The following is a 14,970-nucleotide window of genomic DNA, read 5'->3' as shown; positions in this document are numbered from 1 at the left end:
TGACCAAAAAAGTGCATCATCTGGCTCGTCAAGCATGGTAGTGGGACTGACATCGTTTGGGGATGTATGAATGCCGTCAACATTGGAAATATGAATAACACCTAAAGAAGCATGCATGTCAACATGCACTGTGACTACAGAAGCAGATCATGATACTCTCCATAGGATTTCATTCAAAACTCACACCCATCTATTTTAGCCAGGTGCAGACTCAAAATGTATAATTTCAATGTACTGAAAGGTTGAAACACACACCGATGACCTCCCTTTCAATCCCTTTTCATTTCGAAATGAAAAAATGAATGTAGTTGCTGCCAAAGGTGGTTGTACAAAGTATTAAGCAAAGGCTGTGAATACTTTTGTAAATATGATTTCTTTGTTTTTTATTTTTTATAAATTTTCAAAACTGTCAAGACAACTTGTTTTTCACATGGTCATAACGGAATAATTTGTGTAGGATTTTGACAACAGATATTCATTTGTAGCATTTGGAATAAGGCTGTAAGATAATAAAATGTGAAAAAAGTGAAGCGCTGTGAGTACTTTCCGGATTGACTGTACACACTACCCATACCTGGTGGAGGGTAACACTGTAAGAGTCGCAGCAGTTTGACGGACAGCCAAGGCGCTGCAACAAAGTAGTATGTGTAGTCCTGAAGGTCTGTGGAGGCGGACGTGACAATCTAAGACAAAAAGAAAAAGAAAACCAAAAACAAAAGTGACAGTCTTTTTTTATATATATTCTTGGGGCTTATTATTGCCTTCACTCGACAGCACAGCGAAGGCAGTGACAGGAAGTGAGTGGGCAGAGAGATGGGGAAGGGTTGGCAAAGGACCCAGGCCGGGAGTCGAACCCGGGCCGGCCGCATAGCAAACGGGCTCCCTACCATTTGAGCCACGTCAGGGCCAGTGACACAGTCTTAACAGAGATCAAAACTGATGACAAAAAAATGCATCATAAAAATGAAAAATTACAATTTTCTGAACAGATATGAGCAGGAGGTATGCTCTCATTCTGACATGATCAATATTTTAGCCACAATCCAAGTGTCTGTGCTACAGTTACACCATGGCCACAAGAGGGGAATGGTAACACTTTATTTTAGGGATACATCTATAAGCACTAATACATACAATGTTAATGCCTGCATAAGTAACTTGTAAAGCATGTACTAAGCAAATGCTAAGGCCTACTAGGTCTGATGTATCCCTAAAATGTATCCCTAAAAGATGTATCCCTAAAATAAAGTGTTACCAGGGGAATTAATAATACAGTCTTAAGTCAGATTCCAAATGAACATTTCTCACAACATTAGTCAACATCACAACATTAGCGGAGTGTGTCCCTTGAACATGACTTAAGAGGGCCATAAGCTGGTGTCTCCCCTTAACAAACAAAAAAAATCATCCTACCCGACTGAGTCTAGCCACTGCCAGAGACACAGAGGTTTTGAAGTCGTCTGGGTTCTTCTGGGCGAGTGTGGTGATGAGGCTTGTGGCAGCAGTTACTACGCCCTGTGCAAAGGAGGAAACTCATGAGTAATGCTACATGTTTTACAACCGAAATGAATCATCATTTACCTGCTGATGGTGCAACGTCATGAATGAAGTAAAACCGAAACGGTGAGAGTTTTATAGTGTTCCTGGATAGCGACCTATGCTGCACACCTCTTGACGCACCTGCCAGATTCGTTGTGCAAAAAAAAAGTTGTAGGAGTATTGAAATTGAAAAGAACATCAAAATTAATCAGGTGCACAACATTCAAAAAGATTGGGAAAAAAAAACCTGTGCCACTCCGGATTTTCGTTTCGGTCACACGCACGAAGGCACACCTGACAGCAGGGCAGGGCGATTCAATTTTGATTTTGATTAAATTGAGATCAATCATGACGATCACCGCTTTGGCTACGTTTAATCAGACATGGCTAAGCTATTCCCGGAAAAATGAGGTCATTGTTGACCCTCCCAATTTAACATCTAATGGAGCAGGTAGGTGAACCGTTGGTGGTCTGTGCTTTCAGAGGTTTTCCATCAACACGACTGTCAGAGAATTCTCAATAAAAACATTTGAGCAACTTAAAATTACAGTATATTGTGATACACAATACTGTACATGTAATTTTCCCCATATCTCCCAGCACTAATAGAGCAGGTCATTGCTATATCACTACTGCTACTGTAATGTTCATAATTACCAGATGCTGGTCGTTGAGTAGGTGAACCACCCGAGCCGTCCACTCTCCCATGGGCACCAGGTCTGGGGAGGTTCTGTTGAGGCGCAGCAGGCACAGAGCTGCACTCTGTTTCACACTGTCCATCGTGTCTCTGTGCACACACAAAAAAAAGAACGCACGCACGCGCGCACGCGCGCACGCACGCACGCACGCACGCACGCACGCACGCACACACGCACACACACACACACACACACACACACACACACACACACACACACACACACACACACACACACACACACACACACACACACACACACACACACACACACACGCTTCAGAATAAAATCACATTTCCTGTTGTTTCTCCACTTCACCCTGAATTAAATATCTAAATAAGATTTTTTTGATTTCCAATAACTGTAATAAAGCACTATAATCTACAGTATGCAGATCCATCCTACCATCCAGCAACCACTTCTCTCTCTGTCCATTTCATTAAAATCTCTCTGTCCCTCTCCCTCATCCAGCTCACCCAATCTCTCGAAATATCGCTCCCTCTCTCTTTATCCATGTGTCAGTGTGTGTAGGTCCACTTCAATATGTACTCTCCCCTCCACCCTTGAGCGTGTGGCCTCAAGATGATGTCGCAAGATGGCATTGATGACGACAGAAGTTTAATTCAATATCTTGCAAAAGCGCAATTCAAAGATCATTTTCTCATTTGTACTCGGTATGTTGAACAGGTAGAAGTCCCCCAAATGTTGTGCCTAGGCCAATGTCTCCCAACCTTTTTTGTCCTGCGTACCCCATTGGCAATTTTGTCATAGTACCCCTTCACTCATGCTCTATATTTGTTCCTATATCCCAATGTGACTACACGTCATACATTTCTTATTATTACATTTTTCCAAGTACCCCCTGAGGTGTGCTCAAGTACCCCTAGTGGTACACGTACCCCTGGTTGGGAAACACTGGCCTAGGCTGACAGCGGGGACACTTTATCGTTTTCTCCACAGAGGCGGGGTGTAAGCGAAGTCGAGGATGGGAGTTAGGATAATGGAATGGGTCCTGTGTCTCTCCATCTCTCCATCCTGTAAGCCAGTGTTTCCCAACTAGGGGTAGGCAAACCTAAAAGGGTACACAAGCGCACTGCAGGGGGTACGTGGGAAAATAGTTGATCATAACAAATGTATGGAACAAAGTCAGACTGGGATAGAGGAAGGGGCATGAGCATGAGTGAGGGGGTAGTCCTATAATGACAAAAAAAGGTTTAGAGCAGTGGTCTACAATTATTTTTTTTATTTTTTTATTTTGGGCCAAATCATATAGAGCAAGTGGGGCTGCGGGCCAAACCAATGCCACAACCCAATGAGAAACAAGATGGACAGAGAACAGATTGTCGCTTTTCCGTTTTCCCTTTTTGTCAAATACTGTTATGAGACTGTTAGCATGACATCTAACCCAATGCTTTGGGGAAATATGACCCATTGAAGTTTTAGTGATCGAAGATAACAAACACTTATGTTTTCATTTGTTCCGCTCTCATGGGCTAAATGTTTGCCATGCCGGGGCCTGATTTGGCCCGCGGGCCTTTGTTTGGAGACCAGGGGTTTAGAGGGTACGCAAGACAGAAAAGGTTGGGGAACACTGCTGTAAGCACTTGAGTCCAGCTCACCCTGCTACCAGGATGCGTGGCACCTCTGCAGCGAAGGCCTCCGCCATCTCCCTGCTGCCCACGTTGGCGATGCAGTGCAGAGCCAAGTTCATGAAAGTGGGGTTGCGACTCGACAGGTCGTTCTTGATGGCATTGTTGATGAGCCTGATGAGGTCACTGTTGGAGTTCACCAGCACCGAGATGAACAGGTAGCCCTGAGGGAGACACAGACACAGACACAGAGAGACACAGAGAGACACAGAGAGACACAGAGAGACACAGAGAGACACAGAGGCACACAGAGGCACACATAGTTATCTGTTAAACTGCAAAATACTTTGTGCTGCAATGATGCATGAACTGTGCCAAACAAATACAATTACTATGATGATTAGTAAAGCACAGTTGTACTGTATGTTGGGTGTCCATTCAGGTAATATGCAACAGCTACATGTACTCACAGTAATTGCACTTGAGAAGATTTTGGAAAAAGTCACTATTTAGACAGCAAAACATTGCCTTTTATGGGGTGTTTTAGGGGAGGATTTCTTAATTGGACAGATCATGTGCACTTTAACACATTACCTGAGTGTGTGATTACATTTTTAAAAACATAGTGTACGTATGTAAGCAGGGCTGCTGACAGTTTTTGCCAGACCCATTACAAAGTCATCTGAAAGGCTCCCCCATCCAATGCATACAATGTACGCACTACCAATGATGAGTTTAACATCACATAATCTGTGACAGGGTAGATTTTATCTGATGATGAACATGCACCAAGGGACTTGTATCAGGAAGCACAAACTTACAATCTGTTTTTCTGTGTACTTATTGGAGCTCAGGAGGTTGACGGCCTCCATGTGTCCAAAGTCGATGTCGTGACCAAGGAGGAATATGAAGAGCAGTTTGCAGACATACTTCTTCTTGCTGTAGCCGTCCAGAGCCTTGTCACCTAATGCACAGGCAGCGCACGTTTACATGGACTCGTTCATTCTTATTCAATCAAGATGGAACAATGTGCATTAATTAGTATGACCATAAATAACACACAAGTGCACCAGAGTTAGTCGCTGACTAGTTTTTATTTGTAGTGTTCTCTGGTAGGTAAATATGAAAAGAAAAACTCAAGACACCCACACACACCAGGGTACATTGTTAAAAAGGATGGTGCACTGCTGATTTCTGATGAAGATTATCTTAGGCCCGACTGGCTTTAGTATTTATGAGAAAAGAGTGCAATAAAAGTGAAAAAAAAGTGTCAATTGACATGATTGCCCAGAATCTACCCAGGTGACCCTGTTCGATTTGCCAGATTTGTACAGGCAGGTACCTTTTGATGCAAACTCAAAGAATACCAAGTTGTATCATCCCAACTGTAACAGCTTTGGAGAGGAGGCCCTCCAAAGTTTGGTTCCCACACCCACTTCTCAAGCCCAGGAATGGTATACATACAGTAATTTACAAGCAGATTTGAACCCTCCAGCTTTAGTTTGAAGACAAATGCAGGCTTTCAAGAGGTCATGTCCCCTCAGTATGATCCTGTCCATTAGTAGTGTACTTAGAAATTGCATACAGTGAGGAGAATAATTATTTGATCCTTTGCTGATTTTGTTGGTTGGCCCACTAACAAAGACATGATTAGTCTATAATGTTAATGATAAAATGTATTCTAATATGGAGAGACAGAATATCAAAAAGAAAATCCAGAAAATAACTTTCAAGAATGTATTTTAATTGATTTATATTCCATTGAGGAAAATAAGTATTTGACCCCTCTAGTCAAAGAAGACAAAATACTTGGCGGCAAAGCCCTTGTTTTCTTGTACAGAGTTCAGATGTTTCTTTCAGTTAATGACAATGTTTGTGGATATATTAGAAGGGATTTTTGTCCACTTTTCTTTGCAGATCATCTCTAAATAATTTAAATTGTATGACTCTATCTTGGCAAATGGGAGCTTCTGTTCCCTCCACAGGATTATTATAGGGCTAATGTTTGGAAACTGGCTAGGCCACTTCATGACGTTAATGTGCTTCTTCTTGAGCAACTCCTTCGTTGCTTGGGCTATATGTTATGGATTATTATCATATTGGGAGGTCAATCCATGACCCACCTTCAGTCTTGTGGTGGTGGGAAAGAGGTTGGCATACAGCATTGTATATTTACATGTCTCCCTCCATCCAATTCTTGACGATGTGAAGTCCTGTGTCTTGGCCAGACAAACAACCGCAGAACATAATGTTACCACTTTCATGTATGATGTTGGGGAAGGTGTTGTTCTTGGGATCATAGGCACCATTTCTCTTCCTCAAAACACAACGAGTTATGTTAATGCCAAACTGTTTGATTTTGGTGTCATCTGATTCCAGCACCTCCCAATCATATCCTAATCCAGTTTGATGTTCATTGGATAACCTCAGGTGAGCCTGAACAGGTTCCTTCTGAAGCAGGGGTACCATACATGCACTGCAGGATTTTAATCCGCTGTGGTATTAAGTAGGGGTGGTACGGTTCACAAAATTCACGGTTCGGTTCATATCACGGTGTCAAGGTCACGGTTTTCGGTTCTCTACGGTTCTTTTTGTTCATGATAAATGGTGCACTGGGAATATTAAACAATATTTATATAACTGCAGTTCTAAAGTGATGATTCACAAGTTGAATTTGACCTTTTGCATGTGTCTGAGAACTGCCTCTTGTGCTAACCTGCACTTGCACTTAAACTGTCGTCAGCTGATGTGCGCTGTCTGAGCGTTCCAAATGCCCTCTTTCAATTGGCTAATAGAATCGGACTTATCACTAAATATCCTACATATGGTTTATATAGGCTTATAATGTGAAAATGGTGTGATTTTAATTGTGTTATCCTCTGATTGGTCTTATACGCTAATGTTTTAATCAGAGAGACTGGATAAGATACTCCTAGAATCTCTGTTTTACATATTTTTCTGGGCAGTACATGAATTGCGGTTTGCGACGGATTCCACGGTTCGGTTCGGTATGTGTGTGAATTGTACGGTTTCGGTTTTCGGTGCGGTTTGTGCCATCCCTAGTATTAAGTGTTTCCAATAGTTTTCTTACTGATTGAGGTCCCAGCTGCCTTGAGATCATTTCCTAGCTCTTCCCATACAGTTTTAGGGTGCTTTATCTCTGTTTTTTCTGGTTATTGAATCCCCACAAGGTCAAATCTTGTATGGAACCACAGACAGGCCTAAGATTGATGATTGATAATCATTTTGTTTGTCCTAAAAATAATTTGGAAGAAATGCACCAACAGTTTGCTCCGTATAATCCAGGAGCCCATTTCAGCCTTCTTGAGTTCTAAAATCTTGTCCCTGACATCCTTTGACAGCCTTTTGCTCTGTCCTATGTTGGTGAGTTTAGTTTGCTTGATTGACAGATACTATGGACTGATTCTGCAGATTCAATGTGTCTTTTGTGCAGGTTACTATTAACAGGTGTGTTCCGTTCAGATAACAAGTTGATTGGAAGTGCCATTTGATCTGCGGGATCAGAACTCTTAATGGTTGGCAAGGGATCAAATACTTATTTCCCTCAATGAAATATAAATCAATTAATATATATTCTTTAGAGTTAATTTTTGGATTTTCTTTTTGATATTCTGTCTCTCCATATTAGAATACATTTTATCATTAACATTAAAGACTGATCATGTCTTTATTAGTAGGCAAACCAACAAAATCAGCAAGGGATCAAATACTTATTCTCCTCACTGTACTTTCTCTAAGTATTTCTGGATACGTATATTATTATTAAGCCTTTACAAATTTGATTTGCAAAAGGCATGATAAAGGCTTAGAAACTACAGTTCACAAATATGATAAAAATCAGTTGCAATACCAATAGTATGCACACGTTCCAAGATGTATAGTCCAAAATGTCAAAATTGTTTATCACTCTTTACAAATCCAAGTCCTGTTTTAAAGGCTTAATATATCCACAAATAGTCAAGTTATGCTATTTCTAAGGGTACATAATATGACAGACAGATAGAAGTCTGTGCACCACTGAGTAATTATTGAAAGTGCCTAATGGCAGATGACGCAAAGTAGTGCAGCATTTATATGCAGCATTTATAACAGCCTGATTGTCTGCCGCAAAAATGTTGTGGGGCATCTGCTGAGACCAATATACTCCTTAACACATTGCCATGCCAGCTAATATAACTCACAGGGCACATTCTCCAAAACACACGGATATAGAAACCGGGAGTGATTACACAGCGTGGGTTCCAAAGGGGAAAAGAGGTGAGCGTGTGAGCCAGTGAGTGAGTGACTGAGGGACGTAGGGAGAGAGAGAGAGAGATTTCAGAGATGAGCAGCCAAGTGTGTGTGTGTGTGTGTAAGGGGAGTGGGAGTGGTGTGTGCGTGTGTGTGTGTGTGTGGTTGTGTGTGTGTGTGTCAGTAAGGGGGAGTGGGAGTGGTGAGTGTGTGTGTGGTTGTGTGTGTGTGTGTCAGTAAGGGGGAGTGGGAGTGGGCTCTGGCTCTGCCTCTGAAGTCAAGGCTGGGAGGAATGTGGGGCGGGGGGGGGTTGTGGGGGTTCGGTGAGTCAGCACAGCAGCACGGGACAGGAAGCTGACCATTGCACTCTCTCCCCCATGAGAGGAAGTGGTGGTACTGTACAGTACTCTTCTCCTAGCCCATTCACTCACACTGCCCTCGCACCACCACCCTACACTACGCAACACTACACTGTAACTAAACATGACTGCAACATGTCAACAGAGACAAGGAAACATTGTTACACATTGCATGGCATGGAATCAGGGCACATAATCCATGCCGCTGAGTGAGTAGTGGACAATCGACAATGTTGGACAAACGGGATGCGGGTCGCGGATGACCCAGAGGGTGGGCTTTGAAGCATGGTTTTTCATGAAGCACGACATGGAACAGTCGTTTCTCCATTTACAACAGGGTAATAGGTGACCGGCAGATATTCCCACTAAATGGGATAATTTACCAGTGGCTGTCTCTTGTACTCCAAGAGCACAAAGCTAAAAATGTGAGGTGGTGTGCACAAATTAGAAAGAGTGCAGACAAAGAAAGCTAGAGAGACAGAGAAAATGTGAGAGAGAGAGAGAGAGAGAGAGAGAGAGAGAGAGAGAGAGAGAGAGAGAGAGAGAGAGAGAGAGAGAGAGAGAGAGAGAGCGAGCGAGAGAGAGAGAGAGAGGAACAGGGGTGGAAAAGTCCCGTGATGGGGATTAGGTACAGGAATGAGAGCAGGATTAGACCACTGCTTTCAAAGGGCAGGAAAAAGGAAGGAGGAATACGGCGGTATTCTGTGTGTGTGTGTGTGTGTGTGTGTGTGTGTGTGTGTGTGTGCATGATGCGTGCATGTAGGAGTGTGTGTTTCATTTGCTTGTGAGCAGTGCACGTATGTGTGTGTGTGTGTGTGTGTGTGTGTGTGTGTGTGTGTGTGTGTGTGTGTGTGTGTGTGTGTGTGTGTGTGTGTGTGTGTGTGTGTGCGCATGTCTGTGCAAGTGTGTGTGTCTGCACGATGCGTTCATGTAGGAGTGTGTGTTTCATTTGCTTGTGAGCAGTGCACGTATGTGTGCACGTATGTGTGCACGTATGTGTGTGTGTGTGTGTGTGTGTGTGTGTGTGTGTGTGTGTGTGTGTGTGTGTGCATGTCTGCAAGTGTGTGTGTCTGCACGATGCGTTCATGAGTGTGTGTTTCATTTGCTCGTAAGCAGTGCACCTATGTGTGTGTGTGCGCGTGTGCGTGTGCGTGTGCGTGTGCGTGTGTGTGTGTGTGTGTGTGTGTGTGTGTGTGTGTGTGTGTGTGTCAACTCTGTGCTTGCCACTTGCATACTCCTGGAGTCAAGGGGAAGTATCCGGGATTCTCCTACACGCAGCAACCTGGGCTTCCTGCAGCCCTGGGCTACCCTCTCAACTCAAGTCAAGCACGCTTCCTGTCCAGAACCACCTCACATGCCCCCACATGCTGCCCTACAACACACTTCATTGACACCCTGGTCAGCGCAACAGGACACGCTTTATGACCAAGTCCACATACAGCACGGAGCAGCAAGAATCCTCTGCTTCGACCCGGCCTTCCTGTCTTCTAATGTAAACCTCAAAGTCATGCTGCATTTGACTTACCTTTGAACTTGGAGCGGATATTGGCCAACTCTTTGTTAATCCTTTTGATCTCTGCTTCTTTACTTTTACCTGCAGGGGAGGGAGGGGATGCATGTTAAACACAGGCTTCCTCAGAGAGACGCTTTTGGGAAAACCAAATGGTTAAGGCTCAGGTTAGATATGCATTTCAAATACACATGGTAGGGTGTCCCACAGAATTGTATTGGGCTAGTGTTGTTAGGTGGCCACCTTATCGACATTGACCACCTCCACCTTGACCAAGTCCCCTGAAAAGATAGAGATTTTGTGTTTGGAATGTAATTTCTAAAGTTGCTTCATCAAAAATGCATACTTTTATGGATTTTTTACATTTCATATGACATTTCAAAAACACACCCTTTCCAATGATGATAGCAGTTATGTGCATCTGATACCAGCTAACCGCTTACCACCGTGACTAACCTAAATTATGTGGGAAACGATGTATGGACCTACAGCCTACATCTCACATCGTCACCCTTGACTGAGATGGGAAATGAAAAGTCAATTTGTGTTCCTCAAGCATGTCGGACGGCCATAAATCACAATCACCTTGACAAGACAGGTGACAAAAGTGCACCACTACTACAGTAAGCTTAACCATGCTGCTCGTGTTAGGAGTCCTAAACACGAAAACAACCATCCTGAAATCCTCAATCCTGAAATCCTCAATCCTCAAGGCCACTTCTGCTGCTTCAATGCAGACATATGATACCTGAATGAAATTAAATTCTTCAATTAACAGGCCACTTCAGCTGCTGCTGCTGCTGCAGTAGAGAGCCAAGTGTTACGTTGCCTAATTTACAGTGGAGTCCAGCAGCCCAAGGCCAGAGAGGCACTGGCGGTGCAGGTGCTGGAAATAGCCTCTCATCTGTTCTGGGGAGTCATGGAGGACTGTGGGGGAAAGGTTGCTAGCTAGCTACTGATGTGGGGCGGCCAGCCAGCCAGCCGTGCTTAAATAGACACAGGGACGGCGAGGAGAGGAGACACACGGCCCCAGACACGCATGATGATAACTGAATAATTAAAAGCTTAATGCTAAATAATTTAGCTCAAGGACCCTTACTTTGGCATGACTGAGATATATTATGCAGAGAGCGTGTGTGATTTGATGTGGGTCATATCAGTGAGGAGGTGGGCGGGAGGAATTGTCAACATAGCAGTAAATTTTCTCCAAGAAGACATAGACAGACCCTAACATATTTACAACTTAAATGACTGCAGCGCATTGTGGAAAACATTCTTGTTCATTTCATTGAGTCCACTTAGAACCACCACTTGGGCACGAATATCTTCTGTCAGCCACCGCATGCATCACACACAGGCCAAGCAGCGCATCACTTCAGCACCGCTGGATGCATCAAATATTCACGACCTTATGGGTCTATGTGTGCCCAGAGTGTGCAGAAATGTTGAAACGCACTTGACGGTGTAAACAGTCTGTGTTACTACAGGCTGCATATCCAGTAGTAGTTTACAACATTGAGTAATGATGACACTACGTACACCCCACTTCCTAGTTAAAAGGAAACTGCCTCCAGAAGAATACTCTGCAATATGACCAGCCAGTGCTGCCATTATCATTGTCGATTACCATGCAGAACAAAACCAGAAATGATAACTCCAGCTGATCTAGAGCAGCGTTGTTGTTACCGGAAGGAATCTCTACGCCCACTGAATACTTCTAACACTATTCAGTCATTCACACGAGACTACATTGATCAGACAGGCCGTTTAATTCATTCTACTGATGGTGGCCTATGGATTACTCCCAATAGACTACAGTACTAAACTATGACGGATCCGCACATACAGATGAGGTCCCACATTATTTCACTCATCATCAACACAAGTCACACAAGTTAGCAAAAGCTTACAAACTAATCCTAAAGTTAGATAGCAAGTTGCAATGCTACTCAAACAACAATCAAATAATCAGATAATCCACCTTGATTAAACATGTCTTAACCACTAAAACCAGGCCACTCACTTCATTAAGTGTCCACCAACTTCAGATGGCTATCGAGTTAATTGGTTTGGTGAAGTAAAGGCTACCCATCAGACTAGTTATCACCAAGCTGTAGCTCATCATTATGGTTTTGACTAGCTTTTACACATCTTCCTGCCCTGTCACACCCACATACTGGCTAAATAACAGCGACTGAACAACAACTAATAATACGTGTGGTCTGGTTGACCAGTGAAATCGAAAATATCTGCTCTCAGTAGCAAATGGGATTAAATAATCCATGATTTTATCATATGACGAATTAATGTTATACCACCGAAATTGCGAGCTATTGTTAGTTGGCCAAGTTGAGGTCAGCCAACCATACCTGACATTAGCCACGTTAGCACTCCTAAAAAAGTTTACTGACAAAACCTGACCGACAATTCAGGACTCATAACCTCCTAGTTACATTAAACGGAGTCAAATTGGGGATGTGTGGTGTAGATTAAAACGCTACACACTGACATCGTCCTGCCAGACTTTCGGACTGAAGAAACAAGCCCATGTTGGGTAGCTAACCACACGCTAATATAACTGAGCTAACTTTCTCTGGTACTTTCGGCAGCTGTCTTGTTGACCCAGCTAGCGCTTCAGCTAACGTTCCTGGTAAACAAGCAGGGAAAACCCAGATTTTAACTTACAATTCCTGATGTCAGAAATGAAAACAGCAAGGCCTCGCATCCCGTCTCCCTTGGAAACAGCAGGCATTTTACTCTCAACCCGACAGTGCTATATCCTTGGTTGCTTGTGTGATCAACTTGACAATTCCTTCAAGGTGCAGGTTTAGTTTGAAATGAAGATAAACCGGGGAGCAGGAAGACGGTCGTGGAGTTCGTGACCGCTCGAGGAGCTTTCGGTTCCTACAGCGTCAGTATATTCGAATTCCTGAGAGCAGGGAGCGCGCACATCTGTTTGGGCGTGAAAAGTGGTACACACATCATGGCGAGAACGAGCATATGACCTTAGCGGTGGCGGCGGCAGGTGGTAATGTTCTTTTGAGGAGGACAAACTTGAGGCACACTTCCTTTGCCTGAATTTAGCAAGTGTTTTACAAAGTAGACTCTCTAGACTAAACACTTGAATTGTGCCCCCTGCTGAAATGCATGGCAGTAACTGGTCTGATACCGAGATTAAACACCATTGGCAGAACAACAGACAGCACACATGGACATGTCAAGTTTTAGTTGGTTTGAAAGGACAAGCCAGGAGCAGAGAGACGAAGATGGGATGCTGCAGCCAGTGTGCACTTTATGTATGGGCTACATGACATGTCAGCAGCTGCACAACGGCAAAGGTACCATTTAAAAAATAAAAAAAAGTCATTTGTGTGTGTAGGCCTATGTAATGTACACTCTGTGGTCAGTATGTTTCGATGAATTAGATGAAGATTACCATTCAGAAAGGCGATATTGAATAGGCCAAGGAGTGACCTGGGTTAGCGGGAGCGTTCCCACTGCAGCACATTAATTTTTTTAGTCCAATATGGTTCCACACAGCCCATTGGCCCCACAGCATCTGTTGCTCCAGATAGCAAAATGTTTTTGGCAGAGTTTTGGGCCAAATCGTGTCTTGGCCTTTTGGCTGGCTTCGGTTTGAGTCCCCGGGCCAAAAGTGGCCCAAATTTGGCATGCCAAAACCAACCAAACCCAGCCATAAATTGACCAAAGTTCACCCAAAACCTATTTGGGATTTCCACGTACAGCCTTAAAGGCCCCAAAAGGAATTCCAGACCCCACCCTTCAGCCAAAATGCAGCCATAAAGTACCCATAACTGTCCCAGAACTGCCATAAATGAGCCTAAATACTGCCATAATGTACCCATAATTCAGCCATAATGTACCCATAACTCTCCCAGAACAGCCATAAATGACCCTAAATACTGCCATAATGTACCCATAATTGATCCCAAATGTAGCCATAATGGGGCCAAATGTCACTTATTTGTCTTATAAGTTTCCCTGTATACTTAAAATGTAAGTACCAGTATACAGAGAAACTTATAAGACAAATAAGTGACATTTGGCCCCATTATGGCTACATTTGGGATCACTAAATATTCCTGTTTTATTGTTGAAAATCGCACATTTAATAAATGCGTGATTTTCAACAATGAAACTGGAATATTTATGCATCTAGAAAAAAAACCCAAGACAATTAAATACATTTCATTATACTTTATTGCCTCCAAATGCTGTGACTGGTTAGGGTGGCCAAGTGGCTGGATTTGATGGATGGGTATAGCTGCACGGCAGGTGGTGGAGGACTGGGTGACTTGATGGGTGCTTGGATGTCTGGGTACAGGCCTCTTGTTTTCATCTTGGTCCCCTGGCCAGTAAAAGCAGGTACTCTATTGCCACATAGAGGTAGGCAGATCAGATCAGATTCGCGACATCTAGGAAAGAATAAAAAGATAAACCAAATTGAATTACTACATGCAAAAGTAACTTTGAAAACAGTGGCATTACATTTTTTTTTCTTCTTTTATTTAACCTTTATTTAACCAGGAAAATAAACCTGTTGAGATTAAAAATCTCTTTTAACAAGGGTGTCCTGGCCAAGTGGCGGCACAAATGCACTTGATTAATAGAGTAATAGACGGGAGAGGGGGGAGGGGTGTTATTAAAATTTGGTACCTGTTTTTGAGATCCGATTTGATTGTCCCCTCCCACAGGTGACTGCCGTGTCCGTTCGCAGCACAGCATCTGAAAAGAGAATGTAGATGTTATTTCATATTTTATACATTTTAAATGACATGAGTAGTAGGCTATAGTAGATTGTACAACCATCTACGGAATTGTCAAAAGTAAAAGGGAGAAAAAGAATAGGAAAAAACACAATACTCAATCAAACAAAACCCTGCCAAAACATAACTTGCACTTGAGTATATAGTAGCCCACTGATTCTAAGATCAGAGTACTGGTCAAATTGGAGGTTTTTTTAACCTAGCTTTTAGGTTTTTCAATAACAACAAAGCAGTAGG

At 43.1% G+C, this 14,970-nt stretch overlaps 1 protein-coding gene across 2 annotated transcripts in view; it reads right to left on the bottom strand.

The window, feature by feature from the left end:
* The window catches only part of LOC134438833 (AP-2 complex subunit alpha-2), a 35,395-nt gene extending 22,392 nt beyond the window's left edge, over nucleotides 1-13,003 (bottom strand). The window contains exons 1-7 of one of the 2 annotated variants that reach the window (XM_063188514.1): nucleotides 12,632-13,003; nucleotides 9,962-10,030; nucleotides 4,648-4,790; nucleotides 3,857-4,050; nucleotides 2,197-2,326; nucleotides 1,414-1,515; nucleotides 575-683 (exon numbers count right to left, since the gene is read on the bottom strand). In XM_063188514.1, coding sequence (XP_063044584.1) covers nucleotides 575-683; nucleotides 1,414-1,515; nucleotides 2,197-2,326; nucleotides 3,857-4,050; nucleotides 4,648-4,790; nucleotides 9,962-10,030; nucleotides 12,632-12,698 — 814 coding nt within the window. In that variant the 5' untranslated portion in view covers nucleotides 12,699-13,003. The remainder of the gene's footprint in view (nucleotides 1-574; nucleotides 684-1,413; nucleotides 1,516-2,196; nucleotides 2,327-3,856; nucleotides 4,051-4,647; nucleotides 4,791-9,961; nucleotides 10,031-12,631) is intronic. The other variant, XM_063188515.1, reaches the window with a different exon arrangement.
* Nucleotides 13,004-14,970: the final 1,967 nt, after the last annotated feature.

Source organism: Engraulis encrasicolus, chromosome 22 (genome assembly GCF_034702125.1).
Source record: "Engraulis encrasicolus isolate BLACKSEA-1 chromosome 22, IST_EnEncr_1.0, whole genome shotgun sequence".
In the NCBI taxonomy this organism is placed as follows: domain Eukaryota; kingdom Metazoa; phylum Chordata; class Actinopteri; order Clupeiformes; family Engraulidae; genus Engraulis; species Engraulis encrasicolus.
Note: the sequence above shows the minus strand (reverse complement) of the source record. Positions and strands in the feature narration are given on the sequence as shown.